This window comes from Marmota flaviventris, chromosome 17, assembly GCF_047511675.1.
Source record: "Marmota flaviventris isolate mMarFla1 chromosome 17, mMarFla1.hap1, whole genome shotgun sequence".
In the NCBI taxonomy this organism is placed as follows: domain Eukaryota; kingdom Metazoa; phylum Chordata; class Mammalia; order Rodentia; family Sciuridae; genus Marmota; species Marmota flaviventris.
In genome coordinates, this window is record NC_092514.1 from 16,372,137 (window position 1) to 16,385,732 (window position 13,596).

The 13,596-nt window shown below is 37.6% G+C and overlaps 2 protein-coding genes across 27 annotated transcripts in view; one reads left to right on the plus strand and one right to left on the minus strand.

The window, feature by feature from the left end:
- Ncor1 (nuclear receptor corepressor 1) overlaps positions 1–10,565 on the plus strand; it is a 153,011-nt gene extending 142,446 nt beyond the window's left edge. For 11 of the 20 annotated variants that reach the window (XM_071603044.1, XM_071603049.1, XM_071603061.1 and 8 more), the window contains 5 exons: positions 10–63; positions 3,091–3,144; positions 3,528–3,749; positions 6,117–6,296; positions 7,768–10,565. In XM_071603044.1, coding sequence (XP_071459145.1) covers positions 10–63; positions 3,091–3,144; positions 3,528–3,749; positions 6,117–6,296; positions 7,768–7,955 — 698 coding nt within the window. In that variant the 3' untranslated portion in view covers positions 7,956–10,565. The remainder of the gene's footprint in view (positions 1–9; positions 64–3,090; positions 3,145–3,527; positions 3,750–6,116; positions 6,297–7,767) is intronic. The other 9 variants (XM_071603055.1, XM_071603056.1, XM_071603064.1 and 6 more) reach the window with 4 other exon arrangements.
- The window catches only part of Ttc19 (tetratricopeptide repeat domain 19), a 45,115-nt gene that overhangs the window by 4,305 nt on the left and 27,214 nt on the right, over positions 1–13,596 (minus strand). For 2 of the 7 annotated variants that reach the window (XR_011704878.1, XR_011704879.1), the window contains exons 9-13: positions 12,698–12,860; positions 11,904–12,020; positions 11,419–11,450; positions 4,822–4,893; positions 726–860 (exon numbers count right to left, since the gene is read on the minus strand). Coding sequence is in view for 2 of the 7 variants with exons in the window: in XM_071603071.1 (XP_071459172.1) it covers positions 11,392–11,450; positions 11,904–12,020; positions 12,698–12,860 (339 nt within the window). In the remaining 5 variants the exon portion in view is untranslated. Of the gene's footprint in view, positions 1–725; positions 861–4,821; positions 4,894–10,696; positions 12,021–12,697; positions 12,861–13,596 lie in introns of those variants that run through there. The other 5 variants (XR_011704881.1, XR_011704880.1, XR_011704882.1 and 2 more) reach the window with 4 other exon arrangements.

Consider the following 13,596-nt stretch of genomic DNA (forward strand, 5'->3'; position numbering starts at 1 on the left):
ATTTTGTAGATGAGAAAACTGAGACTCAGAGAGGTTTAATAACGGGCGCAGGTTACATAACTAGTAAGTAATGGGGCTGTGGTTTTAAACTCAGGCATTCCAACTCCAGAGTCTATGCTTCCAGTGATGTACTAACAGGCTTCTAACAGTTCTATACTCACAGCATCCTTAGCCAGATTGTGGTTAAATATCCAATGAAACTCTATGGCAGAACTTTCCTTTGGGCTGATGTGCATGCATTCATCAGAACCCTCCTGCACTTGGTCACGCAGCACGCTCACTTGTACTATCACCCAGTCTTACTTATCCGTCATTTCCATCCTGTGGTAGAATCTGTGTAGACCTCCGTTTGCTCTGTTTCTGCCATCTACCATCTACCGATCTCCTGACACTGCCAAAAGAAAGGAAACTGTGGGCTCTGAACTGTGAACTGCCAGGTGTATGTATGTTTGGATCTGTCTCACTTTGTGATTAACCGGTGAATGTCAAAGAGAAAAAAGGATGAGCCCAATGTCACTTCCATGTGAATTTATCCTAGCTTTTAATTATTAGATTCTTTTTTTTTTTTTAATGGCAACAAATCGTCTCAAAGATAATGCCAACCAGAACTACTGTCAGCCCTATAGGTACCATATCCCCCTTTTAATATTATCATTACAGTTTTCTATCTCAAAGCTTCAATAGTCTCATCTATTATTTATAACTTCTCAAATGTCACCAACTACCTTCATGTTGAAATCCTGTCAGAATTCAAAGATGAACCTGTCAAAGCATGGAGATGTAGATCTCAGAGCAGCCAGTTGGGAACTGTTCCACCTTGGTATGGTCTGCACTTGTCCCTCTAGTCTTTGTCTTGCCCCCTAAGTGGGAAAGAAATTCCTGATGGAGAAATACCACTTGGAGTGAAGAAGCCTACCTTTTGTTCTCTTAGTGTTTTGCATTGTCCTTGACAGCAGCCCTCACTCACCAATTGTACAAATGTTTATTGAGCAGAGTTCTGTGTTAACCGACGGTCTCTACTCTAAATGAGTGACGAAACAAGTATCTAACTTTAACAGGAAATAAAGAGTATTAATGTCTTAAGGCAAATATTAATAAAATTGCTCTAGAGTCTAGGATATTTTTGAATGCAAACCTTGACTCTGGAAAGGGGAATTCACAGTGGGCTCCAGGCCCTAGAGCACTATTCAGTTCTCATTGGGAATTGAACTGCCATCAGCAACCAGGAGAGCTTTGCTCTGTCTCAATTCCATTTTTTCCCATGAAAGACAGCAATGACTTCATTCTTTAAAAACCTTAGTGCTTTAAAACTGCCTTTAGCTGAGCATGGTGACACACACAGTGTAACCCCAGGAACTCCGGAGACCAAGTCAGGGGAATCAAAGCCAGCCTTGGGCAACTTAGACTCTCAAAATAATAAGGGCTGGAGAGAGAATTCAGTGATAGACCACCTTGGGTTCAGTTACCAGTATAGCAAACAGTCTCTTTGCAGCTTCTGACAGTGAGCCTTTTCCTTTCTCTGCTCTTTCCTTTTGTTCTCTTGTCTCTCAAACGCTACATTCTCCTGCTGTTTTTGGTAGTGGTGGTTGTTTTTCTTCTCTACTTCTTTGGAAGTTTCTTCTGTTTTGGAAGTTCAGTTTTGCTTTGTTAGTCCTTGAGATTGTTCAGGGCTCTTCTCATGCACTGATCTCTCTCATCCACTGTGAGGGTTTAAACTGTCACTTTCATCCCTAGGAAACTCTGGTTTTATCATCATAGCTCTACTTACAGATCTTTGCAGACCTCATTTCTTCTTCAATATCTTACTGGCTCGCACTTTCTTGGCTTCTTCTGTTTGCCTTCCACACAGCTCTTAGATATCCACCTTTCTTTCCCCTCCTGAGCAATTGTCATATTCTATCTTAAACAAGGGGTCCTTTTTTTCATTTTTACCAAGTTACCCAGGTGATTCTGATTTGTGTGTCCCAGAAAGTACCACACTGGGGCACATTCTAAGTAAATATCTATATAGTATCATTGGTTGAACTTCATAAAGTTATTAGTTGACTATTTTTGATCAATAAGCAGGTAATTTTATTGTGATTCAGCCAACAATTCAATAAATATTTCGCATATAAATGAATAAGTTCTATTTCACAAACCCTGTGGTAACTATAAGGCTGTGTTATTAAGATTTAGTTTATTTATTGTGTTACCTGGCCCAAAAGAAGACCATTATCCGTAGCCACTGTCCTAGTTCCTCTTATCAGTGTAAAGCTTTTCCTGATCAGGAAAGTTACTTTCTAGGCACACTCTTCCATCTTCACTGATGGCTTTCATCCCTAGGTAAAAATCCATCCTCCTGTTACTTGTTTAGTCACCCACTTATTTCCCGCATTCTTTTTTCCTTTTAAAGTTCTCAACATCAAGTTCAAAGAAGTGGCAGAGACAGCATTTATGTCCCCATTTTGTGCCCCTTCTCCTTCAGGCACAAAATTATTTATAGGTAGTTCCCAGTTTATCTGCTGTTTTCATTTAAACTGTGCAGTTATAAATTCCAGTTAGCAGAAATGAAAGAATCAACAGGCAGAATCTTTTGTCTGATCCAGGGAATGTCCTGAGAATGTTTTCAGTTAGCCATGGTAGGAACTTAGTCAACTTCAAACTCACTGAGGTGTGACCTTCCCCTTAATCTAATCTCAGGCTACCTCAAAAACCCATTGGTACTTTCAGGAGTCAACTTAAAAGTCCAAAATTCTTTGCTAGGAAGCCTGGATTCCTGTTCGGAGAAGGACTTTTCCCTATTTATTTTTCTCCAGCAGTGCAAAGTTTCTTTCCCCTTTGTAAGTTATATTACTTCTATTTTGAGTTTTCTACCTCACCTGTTAATGTCCTGATTTCCTTGTTTTTCTTTTTTTTTTTTTTTTTTAACTATTTCATTGTGTATACATATTAACAGATGAAAAATAAAGGTTGAGATCATGGAAAATAAAAAAGTTAATTTTATTGTAAGATGTGCTTTTTTGGTTTAGGTTTTTTTGTTGTTGTTGTTTGTTTTTTAAATCAGCATACATGATTGGCTCATCTCAGTTAAATGTTTTTTAAATACAGCAGCTGCTCAGCCAGGAACTGAGATCTTCAATCTGCCAGCAGTTACTACATCAGGTAAATACATTATTTACCAATATGAATTTGGTACAGTAGCAGTCAAGTCCAACAAATACACGTTGAGTACTGACTGCATGCCAGGAAACTGCTCCAGTGTGCAAAAATGAAATAAGAATTTAGTTAAGGAGTCAGTAGAGTCAGCACTTCCTGAAAAGATAAATGAGCAAAGAAATTCAAATCTACTAAGTAACAGTGTAATAAGATTCCTTAAAATATTTGCACATGGAGAAGGCTACTGTATGGAGCCCTGAGTGGTGTTCTAAGCAGTTGCTGAGTGCTGTGCAAGTTGAGTGGGCTGGAGGGCTGGTGTGATCTGTTCATTTCCCTGTGCCCTGATCTGCCTCTCAGACAAGCAGAAATGGCTTGATTGTCTCTTCCAGGCTCAGTTAGCTCTAGAAGTCATTCTTTTGCTGATCCTGCGAGTAATCTTGGTCTAGAAGATATTATAAGGAAGGCTCTCATGGGAAGCTTTGATGACAAAGTTGAGGATCATGGAGTTGTCATGCCCCAGCCTGTGGGAGTAGTGCCTGGTAGTGCCAGCACCTCAGTTGTGACCAGCAATGAGACCAGGAGAGATGAAGGAGACCCATCACCTCACTCGGGTAAAGTTTTCATTTTAGTGATCTGCTGCTGTCTTTCCCAGGGAACCAATTTATTTATTTTACCAGTTCTGGTGCATTACCAAGTAATTGCATTTGTCTTTATGGGCTCAGTCACCTCTTGCTTTAACAGAGAAAAAGTCTTAAAAACGTTTCATATGCCCAGATGATATAATAACATGAACAAAAATTTTTTTTTAAACCTAGAATGCCTCCTGGCATCACAGTGTTTTTGTTTGTTTCAATTTGTTTTTAGTTGTAGATGGACACAGTACCTTTATTTTCTTTATTTTTACATGTTGTCAAGATAGAACCCAGGGCTGGGGATGTGGCTTAAGCGGTAGCGCGCTCGCCTGGCATGCGCGGGGCGCTGGGTTCGATCCTCAGCACCACATAAAATAAAATAAAGATGTTGTGTCCACTGAAAACTGAAAAATAAATATTAAAAAAAAAAAAAAATAGAACCCAGTGCCTCACGCATGCTCAGCAAGCACTCTACCACTGAACCACAACCCCAGCCCTCACAATGTTTTTTGTTGGTTTGGAGGGGGATTTGTTGGTTTGGATTGAACCCAGGGGCATTTTACCACAGAGCTAAATCCCCAGCCCTTAGTTATTTACTTACTTTATAGACAGGGGGGCCCTCACTAAGTTGCTGAGGCTGGCTTTGAACTTGTGAACCTCCTGCTTCAGCCTCCTGAGTTGCTGAGATTACAGGCATGCAGCACTACACCCAGTACATATCTGTACTTACCTATACATTATCATGACAGAAGCATACATGTTTTTTAATAAAAGTGACTTCCAATTGTAAGAAAAAATGACAGGCACAGTGTAAGCTTAAGCCATATGGATCACATCTAGAAAGTAGTGCTGCTGCTGCTGCTACTGGAGAAGCATTATTCCAGACACATCTTAATGTACACACAGATAAAAAAGTTGGATTAGATCATTTTTTATCTCCTGTTAAAACCAAGCATACAAAAATTTTATTTACTCTAAGCTTCTGATGTTTGTTTACGACTTTTTTCTTAATCATTTCAGAATTAATATCTTTTATACTTAAAAAATTTACCTGAAGTTCAGCAGTATTTCAGTTTTTAGTTTAGGTTTATTTTCTTCTGTTATCTTCAAGCAAAAGCTCTCACTATGTTTAAGGAAAAGATTAAAGAGATTAGACATTTTTTTTAACCTACACATAATTAAGCTAAAGATAGTTACCGGCTACTCTAAAAAAAAAATGAGCATTGTCTTTTCCTTCCTGCTTACCTTCTAGTTTGTATTGATTTTTAGGAGAAAGTCAGGCTAGGGTTGTGGCTCAGTGGCGGAGTGCTTGCCTAGCATGCCTAAGGCACTGGGTTCAATCCTCAGCACCATATAAAAAATAAAAGGTATTATGTCCATCTACAATTGAAAAATATATTTTAAAAAAATATACATGAAGGTTATAATTGTGACTCGTATGGAATTATGAGCCTAGTTGTATAGGATTTGGGATAGGGTGAAATTATTCTGTTGGGACTGAGAAATTGCGCTGGTGACCTGAGCTCTGATCTCTTTTGAGGTCTGATATTTTTTTCTAGAGCTTAGTATGTGGTTTAGTGGTAAAATGTTTGCACAGCATACACTGAGGCCCTTAGTTCAATCCCCAGTGCATGTGTGTGCACACACATACATTTATATATATACATGTGTTATTGTAGAGCCCAAAGTAAGTAAGTAAATAAATAAGGGCTGGGGTTTAGCTCTGTGACTCCTATGAATTAAACAGAGCCTGAGAAAATATACCTCTGCTGAGGTCCCATAGTGGCATAAAGAGACATCTGCTAAATACTTTCCCTTTGATGTACACTTCAGTGGTGTAATTAACACCCCCCACCCACCATCACTGCCGCACTATTTACTTCTTTCAAATTGAGAGCCAGAGAGAGCAGATAGGTAGAGAGAATTTAAGATTGTGCAAACCTTCTCTCTTTTTTTAGCACAGCTTCCATATGCTTTTTTATTTTTAGATGTTGATAGACATTTATTTTATTCATTTATTTATATGCAGTGCTGAGAATCAAACCTAGTAACTCACACATTGCAGGCAAGCACTCTACCACTGAGCCACAACCCCAGCCCATCAGCTTCCACATTCTTAAAGCCAGCTTTGATGTTTAACAATATTTATTTCCTTAGTTGCCACATTTTAAGTTTATAACATAAAGATGTACCCCTTTGTTGTGTTTGCTGCAAGTGAAATTCTGGCTTTCTTTTAAATAGTGCTATTGCATTGTGTACTAGAATCTGGATTTTTCATGCTATCCTTCTAATAAATCTGTATCACTAATTAGTAATTTAATAGTTTAACTTGGATTTCACTTTTAGCAGGAGTTTGCAAACCAAAGCTGATGAGCAAGTCAAACAGCAGAAAGTCTAAATCTCCTATCCCTGGGCAAGGATATTTAGGAACTGAACGGCCCTCATCAGTATCCTCTGTACATTCAGAAGGTGATTACCATAGACAGACACCAGGCTGGGCCTGGGAAGACAGGCCCTCCTCGACAGGTGAGGAGCCCAGTTTAACTACTAGAAAGCAACTTCTATCAATGCCTTGTCATTCCTTCTTATAAAAACTTAGAAATACTTTATTCCCATTCTGTATGACTAGTAAGTTCCACTTTCCAGAATAAAAATTGAATGCATAGAATCTTCAAAATTTTTAATGCAGGGTCTGATACCATAAACTAAAAAGAGCTATGAAAATAATCTCATCCATTTTCCATCTGTATTTATGCTGGTTGGTAGCCAACATTTGCTATTTGCAAAGCAAATAAGTCTATGTAAAGTGCTACTCCTAAAAGTGACTTCCCCTTGTTAATATTTCCTTAAGAACTTCTTTATGAAAGGCTAAGAAATCAAGTTCAGAAATGAGAAGAAAACTACATCTACATAAGCTGATGAAAGTGTTACTTTGTGCCTTTTCATAAACTTTTTTTTTCCCTTTATTTTATGTGGTGCCTAGCCTCACACTTGCTAAGCAAGCCCTCTACCACTGAGCTACAACTCCAGCATGACTTGCTTTCTTTTAAAATAAATCAGATATTTGCTGTGTATTTCAGAGAATTATATACTGTTCTTCACTCAGGGATTAAATATATATTATATGTAACCAAAAAACTTTTTTTCAAATGTGCTCTCCCAGTGAGAAAAAAAATTCGCATTAGATGAGTACAGTTTAGGGGTTTTCTCTTCTAAAATTCTCATGCCACGTGGCAAGTAGTTATGTATTAGTTGGAAAGCTTACAGCCTAGACAATACAGCTGCTTCTCACATGTTGAGGAAGAAATTACTATTAGACCATAAAAATGGTATGTTTTATGATTTCAGTTTCTTAAGCTAGAGAAGTGTTCAGGGGACACAAGGTAGCAGGGCTCTTAGTGTGCCCTACTTCTATATCTGCCCAGTGAGATTCTGGTAGGTAACACACATCGTGCTGCCCCTTAGCCTGCTGAAGTTTCTGGATACTTGTCCCCTCATCTTCTGAGCATTATACTGCTGCATTTCTCTTGAGCAGCAAATATACTACTTATGGTAACTTTGAAATAATTGTTTTTGGAGGTCTGTTCTTTTGCAAAAATAGAGAACGACTGAATATATAAATACATATTGTATCTATTGCTTTGATTTCATTGAAATAATCACAGAATTGAAAATTTGGGACTTAATGGCTTAATATTCAGTAGTTCTGTGTGATTCTCTATGGAAACATAATAGTAGTTATAGAGGTAACTGAAAGTTCAGCCCTGGGTTCAGCAACCCTTGTGCTTACTCTCATTATTCATCCTTTTTATACTTGCACTGATTGCTGCATGTCACTAGCTAGAATCTTAATCGCTGAAATGCTGGTCCTTCTATGTTGTATTAACTGTGTCACAAGACCATTTTAGCAAAGTAATTCTGTGCTACTCCATCCAACCTAGGTGGTATTAGATGAAACAGCAAGTATGACACTGAGACCTCATTTTTCTTTTGCCAGGCTCAACTCAGTTTCCTTATAACCCTCTGACTATGCGGATGCTCAGCAGTACACCACCAACATCCATTGCATGTGCTCCCTCTGCTGTGAACCAAGCAGCTCCTCACCAACAGAACCGGATCTGGGAGCGAGAGCCAGCCCCTCTGCTCTCTGCACAATATGAGACTCTATCCGATAGTGATGACTGAACTGCACAGGGAAGGAATGGGAAGCAGGGAATGGGCACAGAGGAGGGAGCTTTAGTTTTTTGGTAATTTTATTTTCAGTTGCAGGTCAAAAACCTGCCCTCCCATAACTTGTGCCCAGAGACTTCAGGAGAGCCAGGGCCACAGATGAAGAAAAAATGATGGAAATTCATTTGGAAAATCAAATGGGGGTGGGGGGAACTGCCTCTGATACAGGCTATTCAGTGGATTCTAATAATAGTGGAGGGTTGAAATGTAGTTTCAAAAGTGGACAATTTCTGTTCTTACATCTGTTTATAAAGAAAATCATAATGTCTTTAAATCACTCTTATGTAAATAGATGACCTTTTTGCAGTGTATCCCCTTGCTGTAGTATCTGGTGTACTTATGTTCAAATCAGCGCATCAACGTTGGGGGTAATTTTTTAAAATCTTTTTTGTCTATCTTTTTAACCCTAGCCTTCTAAACAAACCTCATACAGCCCAGTTATAATGTTGGCTGTCACGGGCATTGTACTTTTATCTGATTTTGTTCTCTCTAAATTCAGCTTCCCAGTGATGTTTAAAATTTTGTGAAAATGTTTAGATTTTTAACAGAGACCCTGTCATAAAATCTATACATTAGGGTCAAAAGGTAGGAGCAACAGAATTCTGCCATACTGTAATTTCCAATGCAGGCTTTAAATTTTTTTTCCACTAGTAGCACTGAAAAAAATATTACTGCATGGATATGTTATAGTTCAGTTTTTAAAGTTTTAAAGGCTTATTTGAGGCATACCTCACTGTTATGCACACTGGTAATTTAACCATGCCCCTAAGTATTCCTTTTCTTCTGCATTTGATGCAGTCCAACAAAGCTTTTGTTTTGAAATAAATTTGACTACCCTGTCCATAGCTACAGATTATTTGTTATTTAAGGCTCTGTTGTCTCAGGTTTCAAAGGAAAAACTTACACATTTTTCTTAGTTTGATATATGATTGGTTGAGATAAAATTAGATAATGATCTGTGTATGATCATCTGTGTATTATCTCATTCTCTTTTGTGCTGCATCCTGAACAAGTGTCATGGTGAACATACAGTCCTTTTCCATCTCTACATGTCACCATCTACATTGTTTCCTTGGGAAATAATTTACTATCATTTTTCATTTCACAGATTCAAGGTACAAATAATTTAAAAGACTAAGTCCTAATTATACTGAAGGGTCAGTTTTATCCATCATTAAGAATTGCTTTTAAAATTTTTTCCATACAATTTAATCACAGCATTTAAGCATTTTTCCATAGCATATAAATACTAATGGTTTGGGGAAAATGCTACTGATAACTGGAAGGAAGTCTCAGAATGAGTAATTAGCATTTTATAGACTTTCAAGTAAACCTAAGATAAATCTTTTCAAGCCTCTTAGGTAAATGGGTCTATGATTAACTGCTGACTGAGACCCTCCTATCACCTGTTTTACAGACATAGGCCCATATCGTTCAATAAGTGACAAACAGGCTCTAACCCATGTATGTCTGCAATCAAAACCTTTACACCTGTCAGTCCTCACTTTTCTTCGTCCTCAAAATAAACTTTAGCTCAGGCTTAGTGGTCGGAGTTCTTATTACTTACAAAGTTGAAGCCTTTATAATAATAATCAAACATAATTTTAACGTGAATGGAAAATAACAACTAAATGTTCTAATGAATGTTTTCTGCTTAAAGGTTTTTTTCTTTTTCAGGTACTGATAATATTTTTGAACTTTGTTGCCAACTGACCCAAACAGATCATGATATTTTTCTATGATCCTGAGGGTCTTAAGCTATCTATCCCAAGTCAGGTTAGTTTCTGAGAACCTACTGGATCAGAGCCTAACTTGTCACTTTTGCAGTTCCATTCAAGTACCCCAAGGTGAGCTGCCACTAACACCATCCTCATCCCAACACATTTATGTAATGCTCCATCTACCATCACCTGGAGAAGAGATTTTAGAATGGAAGATAAAAATCCATCATTTTTTAAGTCAAAAACAATAAAAAGACAGAAGAATTCTCATACAGCTTACCTACAAAGCAAATTATTTAAGAGGGGCAGAGGTACATCTTACCATGATGTAAATCTCAAGCACAGCATTTGAGAATGACTGATAACTTGCTGAAGTTAGGTGCAAACCAAGGCATATAACATCTTGGCAGGCAGAGATTTAAAATCATCCTTACAACTTGATTTTTAGCACTCAGAACATAATCAAGGTCTTCCAATACTGTTGATAGAAGTATTTTCACAATTTTCCATTTTATGTTTATAGTTGGATATTTCACAATACAATTTTGGTATGTTGATTATATTTTGGATATATTTATGCCCTGAAAATTCCAGTGACATAAGACACAGTACAGTTCAAAATTTGAAACTACACTATTTTAAACATTTACATTTAAATTCAAACCAATCAGTAAAGGAGGTCGGTCCTTTTCTTGCTTCACTACCTTGTTTTATAACAACTTTCATGAGAATACCCGCATGCAGAGACTTTTTGAAAATTCAGTTTCTCCAGGAGAGGAACCACAAACCGAATCATTGTGGAAGATTAAAAATTCTTAAATAAAACTTGGAGTGAAAAACCTAACTTCTGGTAATGCTTGCAATTGTGAAAAGGTAAAAACATTTTCAATATAGAAGGTGAGTGGTTGACACTACATTTAATTCTTCAGCAAGTTATTTTTCTGAGAAACTAAAAGATTACTGGAATACATACAATATTGTTGTATAGTTTATTATGAAAAGATACTTCCAGTGTATACATATGAACCAAAAATATCTGTTTACCAATTCCACTCACACCCCACTCACAAAGGCATATCAACAATATCAGTGTTCCTTAATGGTACCTAGAAAAGCTATCTTTCCCCCTAAACAAATGGCTTTTTGCAAGTCTGCTGAGGTAAGGAAATCCATCTATGTATCTTGTGTTTACATACTTTGAGGCAGGGCAATAAAGCTCTTTCAACACAGCAGTATATTCATTTAAAGTCATCTGACCAGATACTTTCTACCATGGCTAAGAATCTCATTCTTTCCTCATGTTACAGAAGAGGGTACTAAGTAGAATCAAGGTTGGGAATTTTAAAATCTACATTGGTAGGGCCATACTCTAGTCAGGTCTAGGGTACAGCCCAGGCATTGCTTTAAAGAGGATCTCAGATGACTCAGTTTTGTGACCTCACAGTTGCAAAAAATGTCAGATGCTCCAGGATAGCACTGGCAAGAAAGAGGTTCCATCATTCTTCCCCCCAACCATTAACAGTTACATATAACCAGATAAGTAGTTCACTTTTATTTATGACCAAAAGGCTACTACACTTTCAACTGCCTAATTCCCACTTTAAAACTTCATGCTGGGTGCAAACTAATATAACACTTTTCCTCCTCTGTGTGTTAAATCCCACTGTGCTTCATGAAAGGTAATAGAAACAACTCACCATAATTTCCCTTTGCCATGAGTAGCTCTGGTCTGCCAGATATTGACAAAGTAAAAGAAGAAAGGGCAGCAAATCAGTGAACCAAAAATCTTTCAGTAGCAATGTTAGGCATAATTACCAGACCCCACACCCACAACCCAGAGGAAAAGTGGCCCATCTTAATCTATAATTACACTTAGACCAGCATGGACAGCACCTAACCATATAATACAATGGAAAGCATCATTTGACATCATTCCTTAGAGGTCATAATTAGTGAAGGGTGAAAGTTGTTTTTCCTTTAAAAACAAATGTGGCAGTATGTACAACTTGTCCTTCACCAAGGCTAAGTTGAGGAAACCTGAATATCAAGAACAGAAAATTTACACCACTGATTTGGATGCCACAGACACTAGAATAACAGTTATTCCTTTAGGCCACTAGAAACTACCCTCCCTACAAGAAAAATGGATTTAACGCTTGATAATATTAAGTCAAAGATCTACTTTTTCTTGACAGCTCAGCCAATTCTTCCCTGATGTGCTGTACAGAAACCTCATCTCTTTTCATCTCTGCTTGCTTCAGTGCTTCCTGGTAGATCTCTTCTGCTTGTGTATATCGTTCTAAAATAACCCAGAGAAAAGGAAGAATAAGAAGAAAATGTGTTTTCAAAGTGAATCTGAACAGAAAGCATTAATGAGGATACAGGTGTAATTTACTGTGTATTTATTAGTAAGTGACAAGGCTGGTACTGCCTCATTTTCTCCCTAAATGACAAGCTGATTTAGCCTGGAATGTGGCCCATGTGTAAAACGCCAAGCCACTGAGTGTTGTGGGATTCCTTACTATGTCCTTTCTGGTATACCCTGGGGTCCTCACTGGACTGGCCAAGGACTACACTATGATAATCTGTGTATGCAGACATGTTATCTCAGATTTCTGAAAATTGCAGGTGAAGCCCTAAGCAGTATGTATCATAATGTGCTAACACACACATTCCTAATCACACTAGTTTTGCCAACACAGAAATGCAGTATAGTTGTGAGACAGCAATCTTTAAAGCACTACAAAGTTTCCCCTAGCTTGATAGTGGTTCATCAGGCTAATGCAAAAACTATTATAGAAGTTACCTAAATTAAACAAAATAGTTCTTCAACCTAACAGACATGTTGTTTTTGGCTTTATTCAACCAGCCTTTTAATTTTAGGAGTTTCCTCATTTCCCCTTACCTTCCTTTAAATACCAAAGTAAGAAATATCCCTTCCTAAAGCAAGTCTGTCAAGTTTCCAAGGCTACCTACCTCTGTGTATCAAAATTGCAGCTAGATTACTGAGTACCATGTGCAGCTCAGGATGATTTATCTGTCTTGCCAGATCTGATGCCCTTTGCATGTAAATATAGGCCTCATCAAAGTGGCCCTGTGCGTCCAGAGTAGTAGCCAGGTCACTCATGAGCACAATGGTCTGTTAGATAAGAGAAAAATAGATTTTTCTTTAAAAATACATCATAATATTAATTTGGAGTTAAATTTTGAGTATAGTTAAGATTTCATCTTTCCAGGCATTCCACAAAAGATGAGGAATGTCATCAGTCTTTAACAAATTGTGGGCATTTGTTACTCAAATTATACAATAGATATTAGCTCAACAAATGATACCAATTTTAAAAATTAGGAAATAATCAGATTAATAAGTATTATTCATTTTATCTAATTAGAAGTACCAAGTGAAAAGCAACAGCAAGAAGCTACAATATGATCCCACTAAAGGTTCAGCAGTTTTGAGAAGCAGCCTCCTATGATCTGACTACCTCTGGGATCTGGGAGCCTCATTGTTTCATATGTAGTTCCTGCTGGTGATGCTGAGACTCCACAAAGAAGTGATATATCATCTATATAGGAAGACTCACATTAAAAGTATTTAAACTTTTGGTACTAAGAAACTTTTTCATCCTCCCTTACCCACTGATCCCATGCTTTAAGCCCTCTGGTTGTATTACTCAGTGATCTGAATCCCATGCTGCTTGTATTATTCCTCAGTGATGCTCTCATAAGGCACTCTCTTTTAATAAGTCCAAAATCCCTTTCCTGGAGATAATTTGTACCTCAAATTCCCTTCCCAAACATTCCATGTTCAATCCAGTGGGTCTTAGGTTGGGAACTGCAAGCTTTCAAATAAAGCAATCTACTCCTCAGCACTT